The sequence below is a fragment of the Leptosomus discolor genome, chromosome 1 (assembly GCF_034619465.1).
Source record: "Leptosomus discolor isolate bLepDis1 chromosome 1, bLepDis1.hap2, whole genome shotgun sequence".
Taxonomy (NCBI): Eukaryota; Metazoa; Chordata; class Aves; order Leptosomiformes; family Leptosomidae; genus Leptosomus; species Leptosomus discolor.
Window position 1 is genome coordinate 19,588,157 of NC_141391.1, and position 19,721 is coordinate 19,607,877.

General features: G+C 38.6%; 1 protein-coding gene across 1 annotated transcript in view; it reads left to right on the forward strand.

The window, feature by feature from the left end:
* Positions 1-222: 222 nt before the first annotated feature.
* The window catches only part of ZMYM2 (zinc finger MYM-type containing 2), a 71,603-nt gene continuing 52,104 nt past the window's right edge, over positions 223-19,721 (forward strand). Inside the window, exons 1-5 of the mRNA XM_086481803.1 lie at positions 223-232; positions 3,941-4,797; positions 12,278-12,563; positions 16,107-16,272; positions 17,104-17,316. Coding sequence (XP_086337929.1) covers positions 3,951-4,797; positions 12,278-12,563; positions 16,107-16,272; positions 17,104-17,316 — 1,512 coding nt within the window. The 5' untranslated portion in view covers positions 223-232; positions 3,941-3,950. The remainder of the gene's footprint in view (positions 233-3,940; positions 4,798-12,277; positions 12,564-16,106; positions 16,273-17,103; positions 17,317-19,721) is intronic.

Below are 19,721 nucleotides of genomic sequence, written 5' to 3' on the forward strand. Positions count from 1 at the left end.
TAAACTGTAAATTTAGAAGGAAGTCAGTTTAATGAACGTAGTTGGTAGAAGAGGTTTGAGATGAAGAAACTGGTTTGGATATCTAACGTTTATTTTAACCCTGTTTCAGAACACACTGCTTTTGTGGAGGACACAAGTTGATAGAAGACGACCAGGTTCCCCACAGGAAAGAAAATAAAAGCTCTTGGAGCAACTTATTAAGGTAAACAGATTGCAGTGGATTTCTGGATGGGTAAGTATTGATAAGCAGGGTATTTCTACTTCCTCTATTTACCTTCCTTTTTAAAGGATTTATACAAAATCACAGAAAGATACTTCTAGCCTTTCACAAAAGTTCAATGATGTCACACATTAGTGTATACTTCAAGACATACCCAAATTATAGTGTGGTTATGTCTGTATGTTTCTTGTTGTGTACATCAATTTAACTTACTGATTTTTAGTACAGGTTTGGTTTTTTAGATTATATAATCGTTTGGAATTACAGGGACAAAAATCATATATCCAGGTTGCCTTTTATAATTTTTTAAATTCATGGTGGAATTGACAATTATAAACAAGAGATTTCCCAAACTTAACAGTTACTAAAAGCAAATGGAACCCCCCAGGCAAAGTAGCTGTTGGGAAGGAGCCTGAAGGAGTATTACATACTGTTAAAAATAAAAGACATAAAGCTGTTAAAAGCTACAGTGGAATATGAGGTAGTCAGGACCTCAAATGAGCTCCCTCTGGTAGTGGCTAGAAATGAGAGGTTGCTGTGCGCCTTCCACTGCTATCATACAATCATAGAATGGTTTGGGTTGGAAGAGACCTCAAAGATCACCTAGTTCCAACCCCCCTGCTGTGGGCAGGGCCACCTTCCACCAGACCAGGTTGCTCAAAGCCCCATCCAGCCTGGGCTTGAACACTGCCAGGGAGGGGGCAGCCACAGCTTCTCTGGGCAGCCTCTTCCAGTGTCTCACCACTCTCATAGTGAAGAATAATCTAAATCTCTCCCCTTTCAGTTTGAAACCATTACCCCTCATCCTATCACTACACTCCCTGATAAGAAGTCCCTGCCCAGCTTTCCTGTAGGCTCCCTTTAAGTACTGGGAGGCCGCTATAAGGTCTCCCTGGAGCCTTCTTTTCTCCAGGCTGAACAACCCCAAGTCTCTCAGCCTGTCCTCACAGGGGAGGTGCTCCAGCCCTTCTGATCATCTTCATGGCCCTCCTCTGGACCCACTTGAGCAGGTCCATGTCTTTGTTGTGGTGGGGACCCCAGCGCTGGACATAGTACTGCAGGTGGGGTCTCACCAGAGCAGAGTAGAGGGGCAGAATCACCTCCCTTGACCTGCTGGCCCACTTGTCTTGATGCAGCCCAGGATGCAATTGGCTTTCTGGGCTGCAAGCGCACATTGCTGGCTCATAGTCAGTCTTTCATCCACCAACACCCCCAGTTCCTCCTCTGCAGGGCTGCTCTCGATCCATTCAACACCCAGCCTGTATCTGTGCTTGGGATTGCCCCAACCCAGGTGCAGGACCTTGCACTTGGCCTTGTGGAACTTCATGAGCTTTGCACAGGCCCACCTCTCCAGCCTGTGCAGGTCCCTCTGGATGGCCTCCCTTCCCTCCAGCGTGTCGACCGCACCTCACAGCTTGGTGTCATCGTCAAACTTGCTGAGGGTGCACTCAGTCCCACTGCCCATGTTGCCAACAAAGATGTTAAATAGCACTGGTCCCAATACTGACCCTTGAGGAACATCACTCATCACCAGTCTCCACTTGGACATCAAGCCATTGACCATGACTCTTTGAGTGGGACCATCCAGCCAATTCCTCATCCACCGGGTGGTGCATTTGTCAAATCCATGTCTCTCCAGGTTAGAGACAAGCATGTGGTGCGAGACGATGTCAAATGCTTTGCACAAGTCCACGAAGATGACATCAGTGGCTCTTCCCTTACCCACCAATGCTGTAACCCCATCGTAGAAGGCCACCAAGTTTGTCAGGCACAATTTGCCCTTAGTGAAGCCGTATTGGCCGTCACTGGTTTATTTTCCATGTGCCCTAGCATAGTTTCCAGGAGGGTCCACTTCATGATCTTGCCAGGCACAGAGGTGAGACTGACTGGCCTGTAGTTCCCCAAGTCTTCATTTTTAAAAACGAGGCTTAAGTTTCCTCTTTTCCTCTCGACGGGAACTTCACCAAACTGCCACGACTTCTTAAATATGATGGATAGTGGCTTAGCCACTTCATTGGCTAGTTCCCTCGAGACCTGCGGATGCATCTCATCAGCTCCCATGGACTTGTGCACCTTCAGATTCCTTGGCTGGTCTCAAACCTGATCTCCTACAGTGGGAGGTTCTTCATTCTGTCAGTCCTTGCCTTTGCCTTCTGCGACTTGGGCAGTGTGGCTGGAGCACTTGCTGGTGGAGACTGAGGCAAAAAAGTTCTTGCGTACCTCAGCCTTCTCCATATCCTGGGTAACCAGGTCTCCCGTTTCCTTGCGGTGGGGGCCCGCATTATCTCTGGTCTTCCTTTTGTCACTGACCTACCTATAGAAGTTTTTCTTGTTGCCCTTGATGTCCCTGGGGACAAGGGCTTTGGCTTTCCTAACCTGATCCCTGGCTGCTCGGACAATTTCTCTGTATTCCTTCCATGCTACCTCTCCTTGTTTCCATGCTCTGTAGACTTCCTTTTTTTGTTTGAGTTTGTCCAGGAGCAACTTATTCATCCATGCAGGTCTTCAAGCATTTTTGCCTGACTTCCTTTTTGTTGGGATGCATTGCCCCTGAGCTTAGAGGAGGTGATCCTTGAATACTGACCAGCTATCTTGGGCCCCTCTTCCCTCCAGGGCTTTATCCCATGGTACTCTGCCAAGCAGTTCCCTGAAGAGGCCAAAGTCTGCTCTCCTGAAGTCCAGGCTAGTGAGCTTGCGGTGTGTGGTCCTTGCTGCACTCAGGATCTTGAATTCCACCATCTCATGGTCACTGCAGCCAAGGCTGCTCTTGAGCTTCACATTCCCCACCAGCCCCTCCTTGTTGGTGAGAACAAGGTCCAGCATAGCACCTCTCCTTGGCTGCTCTACAATTTGGAGAAGGAATTGATCATCAACACAGTTCAGGAACCTGTTTGTGCCGTGCTGTGTTGTCCCTGTAACAGATCTGGGTGGTTGAAGTCTCCCATGAGGACCAGGGTTTGTGACTCTGAGGCTGCTCCTGTCTGTCTATAGAGGGTCTCATTCGCTCGGTCTTCCATGTATCTGTTGTCATCCTGTGCAGCAGTACCATAATCTCTTTTGCTTACCTCTGTGTTCAGTTATATTGGGGGCACCTAAGGAGCTTTGGCAGTGTGAGGTTGGGGGGAAATAATTTGAATTTCAAAATTGTTAATATGCAAAATAATGTTACTTGCCCCCCCTTTTTTTTTGGCTGGGCACTTGGATATGCGCTTCAGTCTTCTATTGTATGAATGTATCGATACTGAAACTCTGTGACATTTTGAATAGAATGAAATTTAATAGGCATTTAAATTTTCTTTCTGCATGTCTAACTTCTGATCTTGCTTTGCAGTCTTAGCAAAAGCAGTGTTACAGGATCATTGTGTGCATGTGTGAGTGGGAAAGGGACTGAGAAATTAAGCTCGTGATAAATACCATCAAAAATTCTATTTCCTGTGTGTATATGTATTGGTAGATGTAATGATGTGTAGCTACTGTGTGGGAAATGTTGGTCATGGCAGTATTCTTGCTAGTATAGGATAAGAAAATAAATCATTGTTAAGACATTCAAAGACGACCATAGAGAAACTTTGTTTTTTATTTACGTGATCTAGGGAAGAAAACAAAGTAAAATGTGGAACTATTAATTCTGTAGTTATTTTTAAGAACTGTTACTGGAAAGTTATATTTTAGTCTGAAGTGGGGTGTGTTTTTTCTTGCTTTATGTTTTTCTTCAAACAGCAGATCTGGAATGGACACAAGTCCTCTGGGAGGATTAGAACTGTCTGAACATACTCCTGGTCTACTAGGGAATACCACCATGGCAGCAGGTCTTGCAAATGTAGGAAATACATTTGGAGGTCCACCAAGTTCTTTAGTTTCTAGACCAAATAAATTCCAAAACTCACCTATAGAAGATGACGATGATGTAGTTTTTATTGAACCTATACAACCTCCGCAAAATTCTGCATCACTGATAGCAGATCAAAGGAACACTGCATTTACATCATCAAAAAATGAAGAACTTCAAGGGAATGATTGCAAAATGCTTCCTCCACCAAAAGACTTAAATTCTCAGAAGGGGAGTATAAGTGAAACTATTATTATTGATGATGAAGAAGACATTGAAACAAACCAAGGACAAGAGAAGAATGCTTCCAGTTTCAATGAACGAAGACTTCCAGAGTGTAAAAATAGAACCAACGATATGGAATTCTCAGCTTCCAGTTTTTCAAGAAGTAAGGTAAATTCAGGAATAGGTAATAGTGGTATAACCACAGAACCAGACTCTGAAATTCAGATTGCTAATGTTACTACATTAGAAACAGGTGCAATGAGCTCTGTGAGTGATGGTCATTTAGAAAATGCTGAAGGGCGTGACATGAACTTAATGATTACACATGTAACATCACTGAATGCCAACTTGGGAGATGTATCTAACGGACTGCAGTCAAGTAATTTTGGTGTTAATATGCAAACATACACCCCATCTTTGACTTCACAGACCAAGACTGGTGTAGGACCTTTCAATCCTGGTAGAATGAACGTGACTGGTGATGTATTTCAAAATGGAGAATCTGTGACTCATCATAATCCTGGTAAGTTGCAATTCTGAGCATTTCCTTAAAAGCTGAAAGTAAATAATAGAATGTTTGATTAAAATATTTTTGGCAGTGGTACTGCTTGGGTTTTTAGCTTAATTTGTCTGGAAGATCTTGGTTCCCTTCATCCCCATCACAAGCTTATCTATGACTCCAGAATAAAATACGCTCAATGACATAATATGTTAGGTAGGTAAACTATCCTAGTAATGATACCTCCAGAATGTTTTGAGAAACAAGTATTTCTATCTAAAGCAAAGTTTTCTTTACAGCTGAAGTGTACCCCTTTAATTGACACAAATAAAAGTTGGCGTATCTAACTTTTGTACCTTTTTGTGGAGTTGTATGACTAGTATAATGACACGAAGTTATCTAAGTATTATTTTACTGATCTGTTGTCTTGGCATCTGAATATAATTTTGACATGCAAAAAACCTGGATTTGAAAGTCTGATTATAAGTTGTAAGTAGCTAGCTGTTGTAATTCATTGCCTACCAAGCAATGCTTGGTATTTACAATGTTTAACAAAATGGGGTCCAAGTTATTTGTTGACTTGCATATTCCTGCAGTAAGTTATACACACTTTATAATTGCTACTTAGTCACCTGTGATAATATGTATTTATATCATATAATGATAATTTGAATTGGCTGTTTTTTTCTATATCTCTGTGTAAACAGCAGTATGTTGTGTCCTGATTCAGCAAGGAAACAGGTATTGCTAAAAGCCAGGTGGAGCAGCCATGAATGGTCTCCTGGAATTGCTGTTCTACGGAATTTAAGCTTTCACATAAGCAATTTAAAACCTTTCAAGTTCCAACATATACTGATACTCTGCTGCCCTGTTAGGCTAGAAGTGGAGGAAAAAGCCAAATTGCCACTTTTGCTCCAGGTTTAATTTCAGACTAATTAGGGTCATTTTAAAAGGAAAATTTAAAACAGTTACAATCTAGGAGCAGTAGACACTTGCTAATGCACAATTTTTTAACTTGATCATATGCTGATTAAAACGCATGGATTTTTTTAACCTGTTTTTCAACAAATGTTTAAATAGCACTTCAGTGTGGTTGTGTATTGCCAAATGTATTTTTGCACAAGTATTAATACTTTTTGTATTGTATTATGGAATTGGTAGTATGAAGCTAAGCTTTAAGTTGGATGTTAGATTGTGGGTTTTTTGTATTAATCTTGAAACTGATTTCAAAATTTGATTGCTGAAGTTGAAACCAGGGACATTTTTATAGTCTGGATGTCTCACTGAATAACTCAGAAATTACGTTCCTAATATTTTAAACCCGACATTCTCACTACTGCCAGTTGATCCCTTAGACATGGGATATGATTATTGTGTTATCACAGTTGGTCAAGAAGTCATGGATGAGAATTTAAAGCATTTGCTACCTTAAAGTAGTGCATTTTGTTTTTCTTGGGGAAAGTGCATCCTAAGGAATTGGCATATGCTTTCCCTTAAACCTACTGAACTTTTATTTTTGGTGTGATTAACAGAGACACACCAGAATTATGCTGGTATGAAGTCCAATAGGCTGGGACTATAGCAGTATTGAAGTAGATTGTGTTCAGAGAGACAGGAATAGTGGCTGCGAGTCCTTTTAGGGACTTGATGAAAAAAACCTCACTCAGAAGGGATGAAAAAATATGTTTACAATGGATATGAGACAAATATTTAGAGGTGTACAGGTACAGGATTTTTTTGTGGCTGTGGTCTTTGTATGTGAAAAACAGAGAGCAATAGGTTCAAAAGGGAGAAGGAAGTTAAAAGGAAAGGAGAAAAATGACAAGAACATGAGAAGAAGAAACAAGAGGAGGAAAGAGGGAAGACAGCTATAGTGGAAATGGCTTTTACACAAGAAAAAGCCTGAAACACGGTAGGTGCGGATCACTTAGAGGTTTTCGTACTAATAAAGATGTAAAGGAAAGGTTTTCAAGATACGAGTTTCTGTTTTGTTCTTTTTCCCTGGAAGCTGCCTTCTTTTCTTCTAGAAAGTCTTGTCAGTAGAAGTTAACCTTGCCTGTTAGAAACTTTGATAATATGACAGGAAGCATTTGATTTTAAATGTTTAATGTAGTCTACACAATTTCAGTTTTAAGATTGCTAAGCATAGATTCATCTTTTCTAGATCAGTGGTGTTCCATCTGTTCCAATTTCCAGATTTCTAAATTAATTCCAATGGAAGTGGAGACTCCTGCTTAGTTAATTTAAGCCTGCTGATGATAAAAATGCTTTGATTTATATAATTTGAAGATCATGGATTGAAAACCACTGCTTACAGTTCAGAAATAGGATGTAAGAAGGTGGATAGCAACCATTTTTTTTAGATACCACAACTTTCTTTAGGGATTTGATAGTTAGCATTTGTTGAATGTCAAAATGTGTAAGGACTCATTATGTCAATTTACAGAGCAATTTCACAAATCTCAGAACTGGTCAATGACCTGAAGACATTCTAGCTTGCATCTTGGACAAGAACTATTATTCATGTTTGCTTTCTACATAGAGGATTTGAATCCTTGAAGACGCAAATATGTATTGTTTCTTGATACTTCTTTTTTTTCCCTAATGACAATGGAATTAGGACATGTCATCTACATGTTGTAGAAAAATAGTAGATCAAAATTGTCAATAGCAAGGCTCTGGCACATTATATGTGTTTGTATCAGAAACAGTATGGTCAGCAGGACGAGGGAAGTGATTGTCCCTCTGTACTTGGCACTGGTGAGGCCACACCTCGAGTACTGTGTGCAGTTTTGGGCCCCTCACTACAAGAAAGACATTGAGATGCTGGAGCGTGTCCAGAGAAGGGCAATGAAGCTGGTGAAGGGTCTGGAGAACAGGTCTTAGGAGGAGCAGCTGAGGGAACTCGGGTTGTTTAGCCTGGAGAAGAGGAGACTGAGGGGAGACCTTATCGCCCTCTACAACTACCTGAAAGGAGGCTGTAGTGAGGTGGGGGGTCAGTTTGTTCTCCCAAGTAAGAAGTGATAGGACAAGAGGAAATCGCCCCCAGTTGTTGCCAGGGGAGGTTTAGATTGGACATTAGGAAAAATGTCTTTACTGAAAGAACAGTCAAGCATTGGAACAGGCTGCCCAGGGAAGTCGTGGAGTCACCATCCCTGGAGCTATTTAAAAGACGTGTAGATGGGGTGCTTAGGGACATGGTTTAGTGGTGGGCTTGGTAGTGTTAGGTTTACAGTTGTACTTAATGATCTTAAAGGTCTTTTCCAACCTAAATGATTCTATGCCTCTGTATGTGATTTGGAAGATTTCTGCTGGATCATGTTAGTCTATTCACCTTGGCTGAGTGCCTCCACTGTATGGGAAGCAGCAGATGCATAACAGAGAAACTTCTGTCCAGCACACTAATTCAGAACCTAATGTCCCCAGTAAGCATTGGCGTACATTTGCCAGAATGGTTTGGGTTGGAAGGGTCCTTTAAAGAGCACCTAGTCCAACCCTGGGCAGGGACATGTTTCACTGGATCAGGTTGCTCAAGGTCACATCCAGCCTGACCTTGAACACCTCTAGTGATGGGGCATCCATAGCTTCTCTGGGCAACCTGTTCTAGTGTTCTTGCCACCTTCATTGTAAAAAAATTATTCTTCGTGTCCAATCTAAGTCTACCCTCTTTCAATTTAAAACTGTTTTCCTTGTCCTGTCGCTACAGGTCTTGGTAAAAACTGTCTCTCCATTTTTTAAGCCCCCTTTATATATCAGGCCCATGTCTGTCTTGTACTGGGGACCTCAGAGCTAGACACAATACTCCAGGTGGGGGTCTCATGAGAGTGGAGTAGAGGGGGAGAATCACCTCCCTCGACCTGCTGACTGCGTTTGTTTTGATGCAGCCCAGGATGTGATTTGCTTTCTGGGCTGTGAGTGCACGTTGCTGGCTCATGTCCAATTTTCCATCTACCAATATCCCCAAGTCCTTCTCAGAAGGGCTGCTCTCAATCCATTCATCCCTCAGTTTGGTACTGAGTATAGTCCTGACCCAGGTGAAAGACATTGCATTTGGCCTTGTAAAGCTTCATGAGGTTCATTCTTCAAGCCTATCAAGGTCCCTCTGGATGGCGTCTAGCTTAACTGCACCACTCAGCTTGATGTTATCTGTAAACTTGCTGAGGGTGTGCTTAATCCCACTGTCTGTCATTGATGAAGGTATTAAATAGTATCAGCCCCCATATGGACCCTTGAAGGAAACAGCTCGTTACTGGTTTCTACATGAACGTTGAGCTGTTTACAGTAACTCTTTAGACACAACCATCCAGCCAATTCCTTATCCATCAGATCCATATGTCTCCAATTTGGCAGCAAGAATGTTGTGGGGAACCATACAAAGATCTTGGAGAAGTCCAGGTAGATGGATGGAAGTCCATGTAGGTGAGTTTCAGGTGCATTTGGACTGAAACTTAGGTTTTGTTTCTCTGAATGGAATCTAATTTACATGCATCAAAACTGCTCTAAAGCCAGAACACCACCTAGTAAATTGAGGATGCAGTTCAGAATTGCCCTGATCTGAACCAGGTTGTTAATGTAGATGTAACTGAGTATGTTTCAAGAGCTGCATACCTCTGTAAAACTTTATTACTGTCTTACTCCCTACCTCAGCCCCAGGTTGTGCTGATACAGTTTTTTCCAGCTTTTTTAAACAGACAAGACTTCATTGAGCCATTTTTGCAAGATGGCTCCACAAGTAAAGGTGTTGGTGCAAATGGAAGTAAGGAGTATTTTTATAGTGCTTTAGAACAGGAATGAGTGAGAAAGAGTGGAAAGACCCTTAACAGCCATTATAGTAAGAAGAAATTGAACATGAAACTGTACCATTTCAAAAACTTGGCCATTAAAGAGTTGCAGATAGGAGCCTGAAGGATGAAGACGTAAGGACAGTGAGGCATGGAAGCTCATCAGGAATCAACTGAGTAAGTGTGATACACCTGCTCAGTTCAAGGACATGAAAAAGAGATTTTACAGATCCTTTGTAAAGAATATAAAGTGGAGGAGGTAGTGGTTAAAAGGTGAGATGTGAAAAAAGTGATAATATAAAAATTAATGTCAATGAAGGTGTGATGTGGAAGAGGTGAAAGTTTAAAAAAAAAAAAAAAAAAGGCGGCAAGTTGATCTTTAAATGTTCTTGTGGTATGTTTGTGGAAAGAGAAATGCAATAAAATGTAAATTAAGGCAGGCTGCCTGAAGCTTTAAGATACTAAGGAAGTATTGAAGTAGTCGTAATGAGGTGCTAGGAAGTTGTGGTAAAAGTTTTGAACCCAAATGAGCTTAGCAAACACAAGTTTTCATGAATGGCGGTTGAGCGCTACTGGAATTACAGGCACAAATAACTTTTACTGCACTTGCTATGTATTCCTGATAAGAGACACACAGTATGTTCCCACTTGAAACCTATGAGAAAAGAGGAGGATCTCAAAATATTTTGAGGTATTAAGGTGCTACCAGGATATAAATATATCTGAGGTATTAGACTTAATAGTATAGAAGAGTTTGAAGGGGGCACTCAAGTGAATTTTAACTTCAAGCACTGTGGTATCGTAGTTTGTCACTAAGATACTTATTCCTTCAAAGGGAAACCTCTTTAATGAGTGTTGTTCTTCTTCCTTTCCTGCTTCGTCTCACCTCTCTGTTCCAGCTCTTCTGTTTACCCTCGAGCATTACGATGGCTAAATTACCAACTTGTCTTAGATGTCTGAGAAATAGGACATCCTTGACAGCCACAAACTCACACCAGAAAATGATCATCTTCTTGCTGAGGAATGTACACTGTTGCTGTAACAAGGGTTCTTGGAACTTTGTCCCTAAAATTGATCTTAAAACTCTGCAGCAGAATATGTTATTAATAAAACCCTCTTGGGGAAAGGGAGGACTTTAGAAAATAGTATGAGGAAAGCGTGCCTTCTGTTTAATGAATGATTATGGACCAAGCTAATGTCCCTTAAGAAAAAGGTGTGGGCGGTTGCTGAAGTCTATTAGTTAAGGTTTTTGTTATCTGAAGTTACAGAATTTAAAAATAATCTTTCTTATATTTGGTTGTTAATACTACTTGTAATAACACTCCAGGAATACATTTGAGTTGCTGCAGTAAGACATTTGAGGCTTTAGTGTTTTTATTCACTTATAGTAAATGCTATGTTTATACTTTATGTAAAGGTAGTAGCACAAGTACTATCTAGTACAGTAATATTTATGCAGGTGTTTACTATTCAGTAAGAGTGAAGTACTGTACTAGATGCTGGGAATGAAGAGCTTGAAAGGTAAGTCCCAAGTGCGGTGACTGTATTTGGGATAGCTGACGCATACTATTGAAAACGTGTGTAAATATTTTTATAATGGAAAGAAGTTTCTATTCAGGTTCTAATTCATGCTTAAGTAATCTGTCATTCTTGGCATTCTTCAGAATTCCTAAATTCTGGTGATAATAATTTAAAATGAAAGCTTAAATTCCAGAGAAAAGCTTAGAAATTACATTTTATTGGGGATTTTTCCTCCCCCCAGAGCTGTATGTTGTGCTCTGAACCAAGATACCAAGCATGTAATTTAACAGAAGCATGTGATCGAACTTGATGTATTTCTGTTGGAGAAAAAGTTTTACATAAGTTCTTATCGTGCAAGTTACTCTGTAGCATGTTGTGTTAACAAAAGATTGGGCAAAGATGGCTTAGTTCCGTAGTAGTCATTATCCAAAATACAGATGGAAGACTAGTGGAGCTGGAACACAGGGACATGGATTTGTGTACTGCCAGAACTTAATGAAATACTGTTTTCTAGGTTCATTGATTTCTACTGAGGAAGACTTGGAACTTTCATGACTTTGACAGTTTGCACAAGTGGTATTCATTGCATTGAAAAGGTTATTAAGAAAAACAGTAACTGCTACAGGAAACAATGACATAGATGTAGATCCCAGATGTGGAGCCACTGTGCTCGCTTGAACTGCAGTATAGTTCTCTGGCTGCAGCCTGGACTGGGAAACTACTTATGGGAAACCCCTGTTCTAGGGTTTATCACTGGGTCCAGACACATGATGCTTATTAAAGCTTTAGAACAAAATAAGTAATAAAAATCTGAGATTTCACGTTCTTATAAATTTGCAGATTTTTTTTTTTTCCTTAATTGCAGTTGGTAATTGCAGTTTTGTTTGCATGAAGATAAAATTGCCGTTTTGGAAACCCAGCACAAGTGAACCGAGGTCTGCAAAATTTGTCACTCTAGATGTAGGATGGGGGCATCCTGAAATTTGTTCATGTTCTGAAGCTCTGTAACAATGGAGACTGGTACCATCAAACAGCATTTCACTTTAAACATGAATTTCTAAAGTACTGTTTTTCTTCTGTTAATTGTCAGTTCCAACAAAAAAAGATTTTATGATCGTGTATCTGTGAATATTATTATATGTATTTTACATGTCTGTTCACTTTATTTTATGTTTGTTGGTTTGATTTTTTTTGTCTTGAAGATTCTTGGATATCCCAGTCAGCTTCCTTCCCTAGGAATCAGAAGCAACCAGGTGTGGATTCCTTGTCACCTGTAGCATCACTTCCTAAACAGATTTTCCAGCCTTCTGCCCAGCAGCAGCCTTCTAAACAGGTTAAAGTCACATGTGCAAACTGCAAAAAGCCTTTACAAAAGGGACAGACTGCATATCAGCGAAAAGGATCAGCTCACCTTTTTTGTTCTACTACCTGCCTCTCAGCATTCTCACACAAACCCACTCCAAAGAAACTTTGTGTTATGTGCAGAAAGTAAGGGATTTTTTAAATTTTGTTTCATATTAGCAGCTAAATCCAGTAATACTTGAGATTCTAATGCATGTGTGAGAATTGTTCCATTAATGATACAAAAATCTGACTTTACAAGTACTTTATGTAGTGTCACTTTAATGTTGTTTGGAAATACTGAATTTCACTGTGTCTGATACAGCAAAATAAAAAGTCTACCAGCCTTTGAATTTACAGTACGGCAGATTGTTTCTATAAAGGGCAATACACGAAAAATTACTGTTTTTTTTTAAAGACAAAGTGTCCAACTTATATCTTGTCACAGGTTATATTATAATCTTTATATCTGAGTTCTTTATGAAAAAAAGTGCACCTTGAGTTGTTTAGAAAGCACTCATTTTAATAGATGAAGATACAAAATCAAGAGGCTTTAAAAGAAGGAGAAACTGGTTCTTGCAAGAAGCAGGAGGAAATTTGGGAGCTCTTCCATTGTTGGCAGCACAGGGAGAGGAGAAGTCTTGGACTTCCACCATAGTTAGGAACAAGTATGGCAACTTTTGAAGCTGAAGATACCTTAAGTGGGCAGTAGAGAGGGAGTGACAAGCATACCTAGAAGTGGCTTATTCTAAATTATTGGCTAGATTTGACTTGCAGTTTTTCATTATTTCCCAAACTTAGAATTGCCAAAGAGAACCCTTCCATAATTGTACTATTTTAGCGTTAGGTGTACAAAACAGCTGTACTATCTTTTTCTTTCAGTGTACCGATTAGTGAGATACTTGCACTTTCTCGTATTTTTTCAGTAAAGTCTCAATCCCTGCAGTGACACTGGTTAAATGATACTAATTCTTGCTGAACTCAAGAAGGTTTGCAGTAGAGACTGCCTTTGTTAATGCATGTTTTGAAGCGGGTGGTCTTTGCTCAATGGCAGATATAAACTAGTGAAAAAATTTTTACTTCAGTATGCAGTGTGGTGGATTAATGGCTTGTATTCAGATGTAAGCTACTGATGTGAGTATCTTTCTTTGCCCCCCCGCTGCCCTTGAGACTCAGTAAAAATAAACTGTAGAAAGTATTAATATCGTGTGTATTCATACCTTGGTACACTGAAAACCTAGCAGATGTAACATATTTTAGTGTTTTTTAAATACATGTAAAAGTTCAAATTCTCTCAATCCTCACCTCTTCTAGTGAGAAGTAACTAGGGAGCTAGTTAAAAGCACTCTGTACTCTTTCTGTTGTCCGGTATGTGTTTATACACTTTTTAAAAAATAATATGGTGATTACCATATTCAGCTAGCTGGATTATATATAAAGATGAAGATTAGACTAATCTTATTTTTGACTGAAATCTTGACTCGTGGCTAAACCTGTGTTCTCTTGCAACTTTGGAGATGCTTACTGGTGTGTTGCAAGAGGCTAAATACAAAGTTGCTGTAAATGAAAAGGCTATATTTTTGAACGATGGGGAAAATACCTTATTTTTAGCTTTTGGGGTTACTTAAAATAGTTTGTTTAGTGTTTCTGATTTCTAGAGAACCTCTGTGAAGTCACCTTTGGCAATTTTTGAGATGATGTTGGTTTTTACTCTTCCACTGGTATGCAGTTGCTTACTCAATCATGGTTAAATAGAAGGCAGTATATGCATGAAATCGTTCCTCTTTAGCATGGCTTCATCGTGAAGCCAAATGTTACCCAAAAAAATGCCTTTTTTTTGCTTTCTTGCCAAATTTTTGCTACCTGGTGGTAGTAAACCAGGTTCTCTTTGCTCTGTACTTGCTTCTGTGTTCTTTTCCTACTAAAGCAGACATGACATTATTAGATTGCCGTTCATTGAAAGGATAAGGGAACTCTAGCAAAATCCAGGCAATCTTGAATGTAGGTTGGATGGATGATGGTAGTTGATACTTCTTAGGTCAGACTTTCAGAGGTAGTGCTCAGATTTATCTTCACATATGTAGATTACTTTAATTGGAAAAAGTGAAACCTACAATAACTTTTTTAAAAAAAATTTATAACCCCATTGAAAAGTCAGACTTTTTTGTGTTTTATGGTAAACCGCTTTTCTAGTACTCTTCTGAACCTTCATAACTACATAAATAGCGTAGGAATTGTTTATAAGAAGGGAAGTACAGGAAATATCTGGCATTCTGCATAGTGTTTATAATTTCTATTGACTTGTGTTACTGTCTTTGAGTTTGAACTTGTCTCCTTTGGTACAAGTTAATATGTGCTTTGATACAAATTAATAGTGTTTATAAGTCCTGGTGGAATCCAGCCAGAAACTTAAGCTCCTCAGGGCAGGAGCTCTGGCTTTGTTTTGCAGAACAGAAGTGATAACACTCCCCACCACAAGCCTTACTGACTTGCCAAAGGGTAAGCCACATCTGCTGACTTTCCTTGGATGGAAGAAAGCAGGCTTGCAAGTGTTAATATCCATGGGCAGTACAAGCTTGCTTTTGAGGGAATCTGTCTAGGGAAGCCTGCATCTTTTTTCCAATGTTTTCCACTCATCCTAGTTTTAGGGCTCCTAAGTGTGAGTGTCTGGGGCATATCTTTTCCAGCTGGTGATCCGTTGTGATGTCAATAATAGGTTTTACACTTAGAAGGCAAAGGGAGAGGCTTTTATTTCTTCTTACTGCTTCTGATTTATGATATGTGGTAGTTTGGGATCAAGAGTGAAACTACCTTAGAAATGACCTTAGAAGTTTAGGAGACCTGATTACAAAGGTGCACTGTCAAGCACGGTGTAAGTGACTTTAAGTTTGCTGTGTGTACAGCATACAACTGAAGGTCAAGGAAGTCTAGAATTAACTTCAGTGAGAAACAATGTAAGTCAGTTTGGTTAGGAGAAAGTTTGTTCTGTTTCAGCTTAACTGTATTGATGGTTTCTTTTGCCTGGTTTAATGCATTAAATGGGTGAAGTTTCATAGGCAACTGCATGAACTGCTCAGGTGCTTTGAAACGTTAATGATGGAATTATCATTTACAATTTTAAAGAGTTAAAACTTCTAGGCAAGTTTGTGGTAGAGTTTTAAGCTTTTTGGTTGTTTTTATGAGAAAACAACCTTTTCTTTCTTGCATCCTGTCCTCAGATTAATACTGGAAATGGAGGAGTTATATACAAATAAAGACCACTTCTTGCCTTTTACTATAAATCTGGATTTTTTGTATGGAACTTATGCTTTTGTGTAAAGTTGAAAAAAGGCTAGTTCAAATTTGCTGTGTTCGTTTTTTAAGATTGTTTGCCACAAATGGTACCTAATGGTGCATTAATGTCACTTATTTCTAGAATAATGTGATGGGGAAAAAAATAACCCAAATACAAACAAACAAAAAAGGTTTTTACACAGGAAAGACTTTGCATTTGCAGTACTTATAGTTGTTGTAAAAAATATTATTAAACAGTGTTTGACATGACTGACAACTGTACACGCACAAAACCAGTTTGAAATCTAAGTATTAAAAGGAAGAATGAATCTAGTAAGATGTAGAGTGTTCTTGTTTAAATACATATATGTATTTACGCACAAGCACACTAGAGGGTTTTTTTTTTTTGTCTTTCAGAGATATAACAACAATGAAAGGTACCATTGTTGCTCAAGTTGATTCAAGTGAGTCTTTCCAGGAGTTTTGCAGTACATCATGTTTATCCTTCTATGAAGATAAACAGAATCCCTCAAAAGGAGTTTTGAATAAATCAAGATGCACTATCTGTGGTAAACTAACTGAGGTCTGGTTGACTGGTTTTTTTTCTCTTACCTTTCTCAATAATGACAGTAACTTCCATTCTGAAATAAGAGAACTGAAAATAAGAAAATTTAAAGTCTGATTCAGTATTTTCATATGCAGTGAGATACTAAGATATGCAGGCTTAATGTTCATGAAGAACATTAGGAAGAATGTTCAGGAAGAAGGAATTCAGAGAGGTTAATATTTGATTTTTGTTTCAGAAATTTGAAGTGCCTTTTGCTGCTATCTTGTAGCTACTGTCAACAATTTTATTAGGCATAGAATCTCGTAATTCTAACCCAGATCTCCGAAAAAAAGTCAAGATTTACTGATATCTTTTGAAAGATTATGCAAATGTTTTTAGAGATACGTAGAATATACATAACTTTACATTCTCATGAATGTGTTAATTTTACTCTTGATGACATTACTGGCCTCGCCACAGTTCAGGCTACTACTTTACACAACGTATGTGTTTGGCCAGTCTTTATGTGCTATGTTAGCCTGCAAATTGAGTGTTTTAAAAATTGCATAAATTGGCATTCTGCTCTAATATGCAATTATTACATCCTTCCTTGAGGTCTTTGCTTCTAGGCTACAAGAACAAATGGGCCCAAGATTTTTTTTTTCTAGACCTTTGGAGACAACAGAAACACCAGTTTGTTTCTATGTTTCATGGTCGTTTCAAGCGTCTCTGTTCTTAAATAGTGAACTAGTAATAATCTGGTTTTCATTATTGTACTTGAATGTAAGACTTCTGGCTTGATAAGTAGTTTCTGGCAACTTTGTGCTTGTGTGGTGATAGAATACTTTTTTAATTTTTATTTTTTAGATTCGTCATGAAGTTAGCTTTAAAAATATGACTCATAAGCTGTGCAGTGACCATTGCTTCAATAAATACAGGATGGCAAATGGTTTAATAATGAATTGCTGTGAGCATTGTGGGGAGTATTTGCCCAGTAAAGGAGCTGGAAACAATATTCTTACTATTGATGGTCAGCAGAAAAGATTCTGCTGTCAGAACTGCGTTGGTGAATACAAGCAGGTAATTACTTCTTTGCCTATAAAGTAAAATTAAATAAACATTAATAATCCTTAATTTTATCCTGTTATTCATAACTTGGTTTTACTTCTCATTAGAAGTCTTAAGTAACAAAGCCTTCTAAAAATGAAATTAAATGTCATTAAAGGCAAACTAGCTGGAATGGACCTTTTGCTACTGGCTTTTTTTGATGCTGCTTTAATAGCAATACCTTTTTGTTATTAATGAAAATATAATTTAAATTAAACTTTCTGTTAATAATTGCTATTTCTTTCTAATGGGTGTATCATGAGTATATTAATAGCAAACCTGACACACAAGCTTACTGGTCCTTAAGTGATGTTCTTTTTTAGATATAGAAGCTCGCTTGTATGCAGTTGAAACATTCACAAATGTGTAGAGCGTACAGATTGGACATGGCTCTGAGAATGCGCTTAACTGATAACACGTTGGCTGCGTACCTGTAGTATGTGTAATCTCCTTCACTGTACAGCACAGGATTTTAAAATTTATTGTTAATTTCATTCTTTCATGTGTTAAATTTTGTGCTTTCATTTTCTTTACTTGATTTGGTTTTATTTATTCTTAAGCTGGTTAAGGTAGTAATAATTGTTATGGTTAAAAATAACTCCAAATCAGTAAGTCTGATGTTGGTGTCTTTTACATATTACAGAGCCAGCTTAGCCCTGAACTGTTGCTAATGCTGGATGCAAGGTTTAAATGTTTTTTCACTTTTTCATAATCTCATAATTTCATAAATCACTGTATTTATGGTATAATAGGATAGCTCTGAAATAATAAATGTTTAGGGGGAGGGTATGCAATTTGGGGATTTTTTTTTTGTTGGGTTTTTTGTTTGGTACATTCTGCTCTGAATTTGTAGGGATAGTGTTATGAACTATGAAAGTACTATTTTCCTAGCAGAAATTTCTTTATCTGATTTTGAAGTTCACACTTGAATACGTGAGTGGCCGCAGTGCTGCACACTGCTTTGGGTTCATTCTTCATCTCTTTCCAGTTTTAAGAAACCAGTGATCCAAGAGAAGAGGGATTGCAGTGCTGAATGTTTTTTAAGTTCTTTAATGTTGCATCATATATGTTTGTAATTTCTCTTTAGACATTCAGTTTTGATGCTTTTGGGGATGGCTGTTCTCAGTGTATATGCAATGTGCAAACAGCAAATCTGGAAACGTGCATATGTAAACAGCGTAACTGAAAACGTAACATAAGCGTTATTCTTTTGTCACAGCTATACCAAAAGGGACAGGATAGGTTTCCAAGATACTAAAAACATAGGCATGCCCAGAAGCCATGGAAAGACTTGAAGAAACGTTGAATACTGTCTCTCGAAGAAACAAAAAGGCATGAGATTAACTTTGAACTTGAGACATTCCCACACAACCAGTATAACATGCACTGCATATGGAATTATGAAATGAACGTGGAATTTTGAGAGGTCAAATGATAAAGCTGTACTTCTCTCATTACAGACTGTACTCTTATTTGTTCAGATATTGTTGTATTTTGTGTTTAGATATGTATTTGAGAATGGGAAGGATATGAGTAGCAAGTTGTATGTTCTAGTGTGATTTGGGGAGGAGGAGCAGTTGCAGTACCAGGAATCTTCACAAGTAGTGTTGGGTATTGTGCATTATTGTGAGGATCCTTAAGAGAACCTTTAAAATTGAGACACATTGTTTTGGTGCATTCAGTTCTGACAGCAGATTTTTATTCAAGCAAGTTCTTAATTCTTTTGTGGAAATATTTGGTGCTGAGGAACTGTAATAGGCTGTGAGAAGCTTAATTCGAGTGCCTATGTGCATCTGGTTTGGAGTGGTGATTAAGTGTAATGCTTAACTGGTAGGTTTTGAATGTTCTTGGAGTGTGGGGGTTTTTGGGGTATTTTTGATACTAAGAGAAACTCAAACTATAAAATTAGGAGCGTTTTAGTGTATGTTGTTGGTGTCAAAGTCGCTCAGGACATAATTATTTGAGAATGTTTAGTTGTCTAGCTCAGTTTATTTAGATTTGAACTGCCATTTGCATTAAGGTTTTTTTTTGAACTGAATGTTTTCAAGGAATTCTATTTTTAAAAAAGGGAATTTAGACTTTGGAAAAATCTCACCGACAAGTCATTGGGCCACAATTGGTAAATTGTAGGCTACTTAGTTCAGTCGTAAGAATGTTTTCTTGAAAATTTTTTATTAGATTTTGCTTTTAAAGGAGAACTGGTGAAGGAGAGAATATGGGAGAGTCACTATTACATACTGAAATAAACTTAATTAAATCAATAATACAGGAAAAGTTGATGTGTCATTTGATTACAGGATTGTGTTGTACAACTGATTGTGTGTCACTTAACAGTTTTAGCAAATGTTTTCTTACAAACAGTTGTAAAATACATAGGT